The sequence below is a fragment of the Acanthisitta chloris genome, unplaced genomic scaffold (assembly GCF_000695815.1).
Source record: "Acanthisitta chloris isolate BGI_N310 unplaced genomic scaffold, ASM69581v1 scaffold188, whole genome shotgun sequence".
Taxonomy (NCBI): Eukaryota; Metazoa; Chordata; class Aves; order Passeriformes; family Acanthisittidae; genus Acanthisitta; species Acanthisitta chloris.
In genome coordinates, this window is record NW_008688434.1 from 12,217 (window position 1) to 22,681 (window position 10,465).

At 47.2% G+C, this 10,465-nt stretch overlaps 1 protein-coding gene across 1 annotated transcript in view; it reads right to left on the reverse strand.

Moving 5' to 3' along the window:
* The window catches only part of KIF23 (kinesin family member 23), a gene marked incomplete at both ends in the record, with an annotated part of 13,768 nt that extends 3,663 nt beyond the window's left edge, over positions 1-10,105 (reverse strand). Inside the window, 16 exon segments of the mRNA XM_009080991.1 lie at positions 813-936; positions 938-981; positions 1,381-1,538; positions 1,751-1,918; positions 2,493-2,652; positions 3,105-3,224; positions 3,318-3,397; positions 3,708-3,810; positions 4,551-4,672; positions 5,049-5,161; positions 6,424-6,594; positions 7,732-7,841; positions 8,562-8,698; positions 9,244-9,349; positions 9,746-9,874; positions 10,045-10,105. Of these exon segments, the coding sequence (XP_009079239.1) occupies positions 813-936; positions 938-981; positions 1,381-1,538; positions 1,751-1,918; positions 2,493-2,652; positions 3,105-3,224; positions 3,318-3,397; positions 3,708-3,810; positions 4,551-4,672; positions 5,049-5,161; positions 6,424-6,594; positions 7,732-7,841; positions 8,562-8,698; positions 9,244-9,349; positions 9,746-9,874; positions 10,045-10,105 (1,906 nt within the window).
* Positions 10,106-10,465: the final 360 nt, after the last annotated feature.

Genomic DNA, 10,465 nt, shown 5'->3' on the forward strand with positions numbered 1-10,465 from the left:
GCCAGGGGAGGCATGAGGAACCTGACAGGAAAGCAGAGCCACTGAGGTTGGAAAAGACCTTCGAGATCATAGAGTCCAACCTGTGACCCATCACCACTTTGGCAACTAGACCAGAGCACTAAGTGCCACATCCAGTTAGTTGTTCCTTGAACATCTCCAGGGATGGTGACTCTACCACCTCCCTGGGCAGCCCCTTCCAATGCCTGATAGCCCCTTCCATGAAGAAATTCCTCCTGATGTCCAACCTGAACCTCCCCTAGTGCAGCTTAAGGCCATGTCCTCTCGTCCTGAAGGGGCCAAGCCCCACATGGCTGCACCTCCTGTCAGGGAGTTGCAAGAGAGATAAGGTGTCTCCTGAGCCTCCTTTTCTCCAGGCTAAAACTGTGCTGGAAGTTTGAAGGAAATTACACATTCTCCATGGAATGAGAATGTTCCCCAGTGAGATACAAGTCATTGGACATAACTCCACATCAAGACTTCCCAGATGATAACATCATACTCTATTTTCTTTCCTCAATGATGGCAAATGTGAACATGTCAAGCAGAGTTTTAGAAGTGATGCCAAGGTAGAAAACAGTCCTGAAGGAGTAAAAGTTAACCCCCTCAACTTTCCTTTCCTATTCCTTATCAACTGCAGAGCAGAGAAGAACTTCCATAAGAGAGGAAATTCTGACATTAGGCTTCTACTGACAACACACAGAACAAGACAATCTCTCCTGAAGTGTCCCAAATCCAAAAGAACCAAATCTAGCTGTTGAAAAGGTATAAATCCTACATTTCTAGAAGCTAAGTGGATCTAGTAGTGCACTTACACACTCCTTCTCCCACTTCATGGTGGTCTCCACCACCACACCCTGCAGCCTGGCCTCCAATCTCCTCTTGTCTGACGCCTGCCGCTGCAGCTTCTGGCTCTTGCTCTCCAGCTCCTGCTGAAGTCTTGTCCTCCTCATAAATTGTGGCAGTTTTCTCCAGAATCTCAATCTGGAGGAAGAGAGGAAGGATTTGGATAGTAACACAACAAACTGACCCCAGAATTCTTGGTTATATTAAACTTTTTAACCTCAAAATTGTTCTTCTTAATGTATTAAGAGAAGTTTTGTCTCATAAAAAAGCCCAACAAGTGTTTTGGATCCGAAACACAACTACCTAAGCCCAGGATTATTAGTTCTATTTGACCCTTTAACTTCTAAATTGTCCTTCTAATAGTATTAAGAGAAGTTTCACCTCATAAAAAAGGCCAAAAAGTGTTCAATAAATTTCCCCACAAACCACTTTGAACCTTACTCCCCATATCCACCTTAGAAGCAACTTCTGCTGTCAAGAAACTTCCCAAATGGTACATAACCCCAATGTTTTATGCTTGAAAATGCCCAAACTGACCTTGTATTCCAAGGTCTTAATCTTCTTCTCCAGCCATTCCAGCTCTGTCCTCTGCCCTGCTATTGTCTTCTCCTTCTCAGACAGTTTTCCTTGGATATAATTCTCCTTGGATATCACACTGGAGTCAAATTCTTGCAGCATTGTTTTGAAGGCAAGAACTGGAAGAGAATGGAGAGGTTTGATCTTCTCACCTTATCTCCATGATATCAAAAGTAACTTCTCCTATTAATTTAAAGCCAATTGTTATCTAATTACCTCAGAGAAGGTTTAAATGAACATCTAGACAAGACAACAATTTCCTGCTGCTGCAGAAGGATCCTTGAGGAGCAAAAAAACCCATCTCTGCACTAATTTCTGACCCAATCCTTACCGTTTCTGGCAAACTCCTCTGTCAACATTTGCCTCAGTTTCTGGCGCTGCTCCAGGACCTGGATGAGCTTGGGAAGGGTTTGGTCATCATTAACATCCAACAGCTCACATGAAGGTAAGGGAGGGAAGGTCTGCATGAACATTTCTGCAGCAGATTGTTCTTCTGTCTCTGGAAGGTTTAAAAGCAAGAAACTAATGTCAGCAAGTTACAGGATAATCAAATCCCAAGGCATGGAGCATTGGCTCCACAGGGTCATAGAGCAGAGAGAGCTTATATGGCTCAAATAAGTTGTTTAGAACAGCTTTTAACCCCTAACCAGACAAACTGTGCTGGAACTATCCAATCCTGGAATGGTTTGGGTGGGAAGGAGCTTGAAGGTTAGCTAGTCCCATGGGCAGGGACACCTTCCACCAGCCCAGGTTGCTCCAAGGCCTATCCAACCTGGCCTGGAACACTCCCAGGGATGGAGCAGCCACAGCTGCTCTGGGCAACCTGTGCCAGTGCCTCAGCACCTCAATTCCTTCCCAATATCACACCCAAGTCTCCCTTATTCCAGTTTGAAGCCATTCTCTGTGTCCTGTCCCTCCAGGCCTTGTCCCAAGTCCCCCTGCAGCTCTCCTGGAGCCCCTTTAGGCACTGGAAGGGGCTCTGAGGTCTCCCTGGAGCTTCTCTTCTCCAGGCTGGACACCCCTAGCTCTCCCAGCCTGGCTCCAGGGCAGAGGACCATCACTGCAGCACTTACCCCCATTGATGGGGCCTCCCCTCATCTCCAACTTTCTGGAGAGCTCCTCCTTGAAGACCTGGTTCCTGAAGCGCCTGCCTGGGGTCAGCCCACACAAGGGTCTATCCACAGGTCTGGCAACTTCCACCTCCTGAGTCATCTCTGCAAAACGCATGACTTGCTGCAAAACAACAACAGAAACACCTGAATCTGAGATTTAAAGGGTTATTTGAGTCAATAAAACATGAGAGGAGATATTATCCTGCTATAATGTCAAGTAGATCCCAACTTGGGTTTCTGGAGCCTTCCTCTAACACCTCCCTGCCCTCAGCCCTCAAGAAATCTTGTACAGCTAAAATTCCTCTAAGCACTGTCACAGTAGGGATTAAACACCCAAATATGGTTATTTAGAAGTCTAGAGATAAGAGAAACTTTCCCTATTTCACCAGAAGATACAAGTGTTGATTTTAAAGAAGAAAAAAATCAGTCTTGGACACATTTGCCCTTCAGTATTATAACTGATTACCTGAGGTGCCCAAACCCTAAGCATCATTGCTCCTAGCTACTCAAGTACAGGAATTCAGTGAGAAACATGCAAAAGAAAGCAGGAGGGAATGAAATAAATAACGTTACCAGAGACTCCTCATAGTCCTCAGCTTTGGGATTGACACACACGATCATCCTCACTTTCCCTTCCCCATCAAAGTAGTTCTTGAAGAGATGAGTCAGTTTGGAATCTCTGTATGGAACCATCTGAAAATCAAGCACAGGGAAGGCTCTAGTTAAGTCTTTATCACTCCAAACCTTCATCAGATCAAAGGATAATGAGATAAAGGGTTTCCACACCTTGTTTGTGCCATACAACTGGTTTTCTCGGAGCACTTCGATGCATGTCCTTAACGTCATCAGTGACTGGTTGATATTCCCTTAAAAAAGCAAAGACAAGGCAAAAACACCTCTGTAAACAGCCATCTGGATGCTGTTCCCAAATGATGGAGTAGTTTCTTGAGGGATAAAATGCTGAGCTCAGTGATATTTGTTAGCTAATTGCTCTAACTAACTGGAGTGGCACAATAAGTGCTACTAAAAACTTCCAGGTTTCCAAACTGGAGGATTTAAGGTCATCAAATTAGCTCATTGATCATGATAACAGCACTTGACTTCTTCCCAGGATATGTTTACTAGATGAGCTTAATTAGCACAGAAAATCAACAGGTGCCTGAAGGTGGTTCCTACCTGCTTCTCGCAGCCTGTTGCCCTCGGCTTTGGTTCTGTTGGTTCTCTCACTTCCAGCCAGATCCACCAGGGACAGCTGGCTCAGGGTGATCTGCTCCTTCTCCTGCCACACAAAACAAACATGGGGGCTGGATTAGCCCTCCATTCCTTCTGACAGGGTGGGGAAACATCTCACCTCCCAAAATCAGCATGGACACCCCAAAACAACATGTGTTGATTGCTTCAATAAGGCCAGAGGGAATTTTATAGCCCAAGGAGCTTTTGTTGTGAAGTTTAGTAGATCCCTTATGTCCTGGCCCACAAGATTGACAAAAAATTGAAATTCTCCAAGATTTAGAGTCTTAACAGTTTTGCTCCAAGGGAAAGGTGAGAATCAAAGAAATGAGCAGCTTCACCCTCATTTTACTGCCTTATTTTCCACTCTAAGACACAGTATGTTTGCAAGGCTCAGCACCTTCTCTAACCTAGTTCTACCTTTATCAACCCACCCCAAACCTCAGCTGGAACACATTGTCTCCATCTGCATCCAGAGATCTCAACCCCCAAAGCAGCAGGAGCACCCCAACCCAACATGTATTGAGCCCTTAAATAAGGCCAGAAGGCATTTTGTAGCCCCATGAGCTTTGCTTCTGAAGAAGTTCAGTAGATCTCATGTGTCCTGGGCCATGAGACTTACATAATTACAATTGAAATCCTCCATATTTTAGAGCCTCAACAGTTTGAGAACCAAAGGAATGAGCAGCTTCACCCTCATTTTCAAGCCTTATTTTCACCTTAAGACACAGGAAATATTTGCAATGTTCAACATCTTCTCTCCCCTAGTTCTCCTGCCCCAAAGCTCACCTGGAGCACATGGTCTCCATCTGCATCCAGAGGTGCCTGAGCCAACTTGATGATGAAGACGCTGTGGGAACGACTGGACTCGCGGTTGAGCTGTGTGTTGGCAATGCGTCTCTTCTTCTGTCCTGCTCCCACAAAACAACCCCACACCTGCTCTAGTGAACACATTTCCCACCTGGAAAAGCCATGGCTGCTTCCAGCATGGATGGGTAAAACATTATACACCTGCTGAAGGTGAAGGAGGGCAGGGACAGATGGGATATTGGGGAAGGAATTGTTCCCTGTGTTCCGCTGAGGGGCTGGGATGGAATTCCCAGAGCAGCTGTGGCTGCTCCATCCCTGGGAGTGTTCCAGGCCAGGTTGGATGGGGCTTGGAGCAACCTGGGCTGGTGGGAGGTGTCCCTGCCCATGGCAGAGGGTGAACTGCATAACCCTTAAGGTCCTCCCAGCTCAAACCATTCCAATATTCCTCTACCTGCACCAAACTCCCCCAAGATTTACCTCTCCAAAACACTTCAAAAGCTTCTTCTGTGGACTTCACCTCAACCTCTGTGCACCCTGTGACATACATGTTGTGGTTCTGATCCTCACGAAGTATCTTGGACTGGGGAGGCCTTGAGAACATCAATCAAACAGAGAACAATCCCATTACAGTGGAGTTTCTGCACCACATTGTGGCCAAGCATCAAATTCAGAGGGAATGTGCCAATTATCCAGAGCAGAGGTAGGAGGACAGGACATGGATACACAAGATTAGTGACACTGCAGCTATGTGTACTTGCTAATCACTGGGTTGGAGGCAGCTCTTGCTGTCCCACATGCACACAGGAGCAAAGGTGGCTTTAGAGCACCCTAGATTTGCTAGTAAAGCAGGAAAGGAGGAGGGAATTGCTCTATTTGCTGCTTCTACCAAAGGAAATTGCACTTGGAATACTAGGAATGATATGCTGTGCACATACATAGGGTCTCCATTTCTCACAGGGGTGTTGCAATTGTTCCACCTACCAAAAAAAACGGGGAAAAGGATTAAATCATTCAGTTTGTGGCTCAAATCTTTGTAGATTTCATACACTCCATCAAGAGAAATCAGCCAAGATTCTTCCTAGGTTGCTTTGGGACATAAGCACAAGCCTAGAGTAGCTTCAAAAGTATCCACACACTCCAGCCCTGTTTAAATCACTACCCCAGGGACAGCTCTTGATGTTGGAGAGATGCTTTGCTCTAGTTAGTGCTTGTTAATCAACCAACTCTTAATTAACACATCTATTGAGGTTTAATTGGCTACTTGCAGTGGATTTGAAGGTAAAGAAATGGCTTCAGAGTCTAATCTGTATATTTTTTTCCCTGCTGGTGTCAAGATTGGCCAATTTCAGGCATCAGTCAAGTGACACCTGTGTAAAAATACACCCAAAATTTCATGTATGAGACAATTCTTTTCTGCTTCTATGGAAATTATTGACATCAGGTGAAATTAGATGTAAATTTGATACATTATAGAGCAAGAAAATACCATTTTTCACTGTTTCCATGGGGGAAAAGGTGAGCTGGGGAATGGATTACTCCAGGTTGTATCACCTGGTAGGGACAGTGCTCAGGACAGATTGGGAATCTCAATGGGACACAACAGCCTACCAAGTAAATCGAATATTTGCTTATTAACTCCTCATTTAATCAGGAAGGAGCAACAAGTCTTAACAGCAATGGAATGACCATCCTGGCCCACCTAAATATTCCTATCTGGACTCCTTTGCCATCACAATTCCATGTGATTTGAAGGTGATTCCCATGAACTGAGCCAGACTCAAGCCACAAATCCATGCTGGAGCTCCTGCAAAAACCTAACTAGAAGAGGACTAGGAGAATTCCAACCACTCACTTAGGTTTGATAGGCTCAAAGGGAGTTTCCTCCAGGAGGTCATAGATGTAGTTGTTGTAGATCTCGATGTAGGAGACAAAGACACTGTAGACATTGTCTTCATCCACTTCTTCCACCTTGCAGTGATCCTGGACATTGATCATGCCAGCCATTTCGGGATCCAGATGTCTCCTGGGGGATACAGGAAGGGATTGGGTTGGAGCATCACAGTAAAGTTGTCAGGCAGGGCCTGAGCACTCCAAATGCAAATCCTCATGGTTACAGTATGGAAATGTTCAGTATTTTGCAGGATATTGGGATTGCCCTGGCTTGGGTGACCCTTGTGGGCCACCTCCAAATTTCACTTCAGGATGCTCCTACCCAAAGTCACAGCAGTTTACTCATGCGTTCAGGCACAAAAATGAAATTCTTATGAACTAATTAATTATACAGCTGCTCAAACTACATGAAATACTCGTTTTTCATCAATATTTCATTAACTAACATGAGTATCTCTGCCTACAGAGGGAATTGGATGAGCTTTAAGGCCTTTCCTAACCCAAAGCACTCACAGCGAACTTCCAGGATCTGAAGGGGCTCCAAGAGAGCTGCAGAGGGACTTGGGACAAGGCATGGAGGAACAGGACACAGGGAATAGCTTCCCACTGCCAGAGGGCAGGGACAGGTGGGACATTGGGAAGAAATTTGCCCCTCTGAGAGTGCTGAGGGGCTGGGATGGAATTCCCAGAGCAGCCGTGGCTGCTCCGTCCCTGGGAGTGTTCCAGGCCAGGTTGGATGGGGCTTGGAGCAATCTGGGCTGGTGGGAGGTGTCCCTGCCCATGGTAGGGTGTGGAAATGGATCATCTGTAAGGTCTTTTCCCACCCAAGCCAAGTGCTGGAGCAACTCTGCCATGGAGCCAGGCTGGGAGAGCTGGGGGCGTTCAGCCTGGAGAAGAGAAGGCTCCAAGGAGACCTTAGAGCCCCTATCCAGGGCTATTTGGAAGGAATTGTTCCCTGTGAGGGTGATGAGACACTGACACAGGGTGCCCAGGGAGGCTGTGGCTGGCCCAACCCCGGCAGTATTCACAGCCAGGCTGGCTAAAACCCTGAACAATCTGCTCTGGTGGGAGATGTCCCTACCCAGGGCAGGGGGTTGGGGCTGCATGATCTCCAAGGTCCATCTCAACCCCTTAACATACTATGAAACTCTGAGATTTTCTTTCATCTCCTCACAGGAAGCATCAAGAGACCAAAACAAGCCCAAATCACACTAAGAGCATAACATTTGTGGTGAGTAAATTCACTCTGAGTGTCACAGGAGTCACTCACTTGCCAGAGGGAGTTTTGGCGACAGGCATGGCGTCTCTTTTCTGCCGTTCCAGGAGAGCATCAACTTCACTCTGGACATCCACACCATTCTTCTCATCCAGCTTGAACACCTGAGCAGGAGGTTTGAACAAGAAAATTAGCAACCTCAAGATGGTGCCATTCAAACCAATGATTTCATCGAGCAACTAATTAGTTTGATTAGCCAGCTAATTGATATCATGCCCCCAGAACTTGATCTTGGTTGATGCCAAAGATCTGATGGCAAACAGCCATTTTCAACACAATATTCCATAAAGGTTCCCAAGGAGGAAATTCCTCTATTTTTAAAGTATATTTAGATCCTAAAATTCCAGGGAAGTTTGACCTCACATCTATGTTATTAGGCCTATGCTCTGGTAGAGTTGACAAGGTGGTGATGGGTCATAGGATGGACTCAATGATCCTGGAAGTGTTTCCAGCCTCAAGAATTTGGGGCTTTTAGATACGGTTTTTGGACTCTGTGGATAAATCTCATTCCAGAACTCAGAAAACTTCCTCTTTTCCCATTTTTACTGCTCTTAAGTTAATTAAAGAATAATCAGCTACTTAAGGACAGTCAGACCACACCTCCTCATAGATGTTCACCCAAGCTGCCTCCTTGGCCCTGCTCCTCACACCTCAAGGGGGTTGGGTTGGGTTTCTCCTTCAAGCACTTCAATCACACAACTGGAGATTAAAGCTTGGACCTTATCCAGTTATCTTGAGCACCTTATCTAGAGCTAGAGAGCACTAGATAATCACTTAGTGATTGATTGAGAACAATGTGGAGAATGCCATGCAAAGCCACTTACAAATCTCTTGGCCTGGAAGGGTCCAATGCTGTTGAAGATCATGCCCAAGCAGCGTGGGAGAAGCCCTCCATCCCCAGGAGATCCAGTCATGGTGTGTGTTTTCCCACTACCTGTCACGCCATAGGTGAAAAGGAGACCTGGGAGGGACAGGAAAGGGATGTGAGCAAATGAGTTGGGAGAACAATGATTCCTTTTGAAGAGTGAATTATTCCAGCCAAAAAGAAGTGCTGCAGCTCTCAGGGATCATCACAGCTGGAAGTAATCATCATCCTCTCCAGGGAAAGGTTAGGTTGTATGGGGCTTGGAGCAACCTGGGCTGGTGGGAGGTGTCCCTGCCCATGGCAGGGGGTGACACTGGATGATTTTTCCAGGTCACCCAAACCATTCTGGGATTCCCTGATGAAACCAAGCCCAGGAGATCAAACCCCACAAACTGATTCCTCAGGTGGACAAGAAAGAAGAAAAAGCTTCTCCTGTTGATGGTGCCCAAAAAGATTAGACCTTGACCCAAGCAACATGCAAGTCATAACCCAATTAAATAGCTTTAGGAATAAGAGCTTCCAAGGATGCTGTATGAGGAGCTGAACCACAATTCCAAAGCACACAAGCTGCACATTTTTCCCTCAATCCCAGGAAACCATGACAACATCAGGCACAACAGAAAGGCCAAGTCCTTACTCACCATTTTTCCCTCGGATGAGATCTTCTACCAGAGGCTTGGCCACCACATCAAACAGCTTCTTCTGGACCACAAGGGTGCCAAAGACTTCCTTGAAGGAATACTGTGTCTGCCGAGAGAGGATACACCACCCTGAGCCTGCAGCTTCCATGACCAAAGATCCATTAGCCCCAAAACATCTACTGGATGGTCTCTCCACCTTGGAGCTTTCTCCATCAGCTGAGCAGGAGGATAAAGACTCTACTTTGGGTGTTTGAACATGGATTGCTCCAGTGCAACTGTTCTGGGAAGAGCAGCAAGTCTATTTTTTCTAAAGTTTTCATCCAGACATTACCACAAGGATCACACTAATAGAATTTACAATTCCTACCTGGTTTAAGCCCAAATCTCCTTTCAGGTCCCCCCACAATCCACCCAAGCACTGAGGGAAGAGGCAGGCACAGTCACTCTGGGCAATTCCCAGCTGGAATGTGGTTGCAGGGCGGATCCAGAGGCAAATCCTTACCTCCTTGCATTCTCCATTGCGGAATATCCGGTAGCCCTCGGGGGGATGGATCTGCACTGTGGTCTCATTGATCACCTCGATGCAGCATTCCTGATCCGAGTGGCTCAGCGGCCTCACACGGCAATACACCTTCAGGGGGCAAAGGGGGTGAGGGGGATCGGCATGAGAACCCGCAGGAGAGAGCTAAGACCCCGTGGGATAAGGCTGAGACCCCCCCAGGGACAGGGGTCAGAAGCCCCCAGAGACAGGGATGAGAACCCCCTGAGACAAAGCTAAGACACCCCCGGGATCTCACTCACCCCCACAGGGTCCTTCAGGGTGGGGTTCGTGGGCTTCTTCGGCCTCCGCGGGGTCTTGGCCCTACTGAGACAAGGAGAGAGACGCGATGGGTGGGCAGGACCGGGAGGAGCGGGAATAGGGGAAAAGGAGAACCGGGAGGGGAAGGAGAGAACCGAAGGGGGAAGCGAAAGAGAAGTGGGAGAATGGGTGGGACAACAGGGAGGGAAAGGGAGAACGGGGATGGAAAGGGAGAACGAGGAGGGAAGGGAAACGGAACGGGAGAAGGGGTAGGGAAGAAGAGAACCGTAGGGCGAGGGGCGAAGAACGGGGAGGGGAGAACCGAGAGAGGAGAGGTTGGAGGCAGGGGAGAAAGGGAATGGGGTGGGGGAAGAACCCGGAATGGAGGGGGGGAAAAGAGAACAGGGAATGGGGAGAACCAGG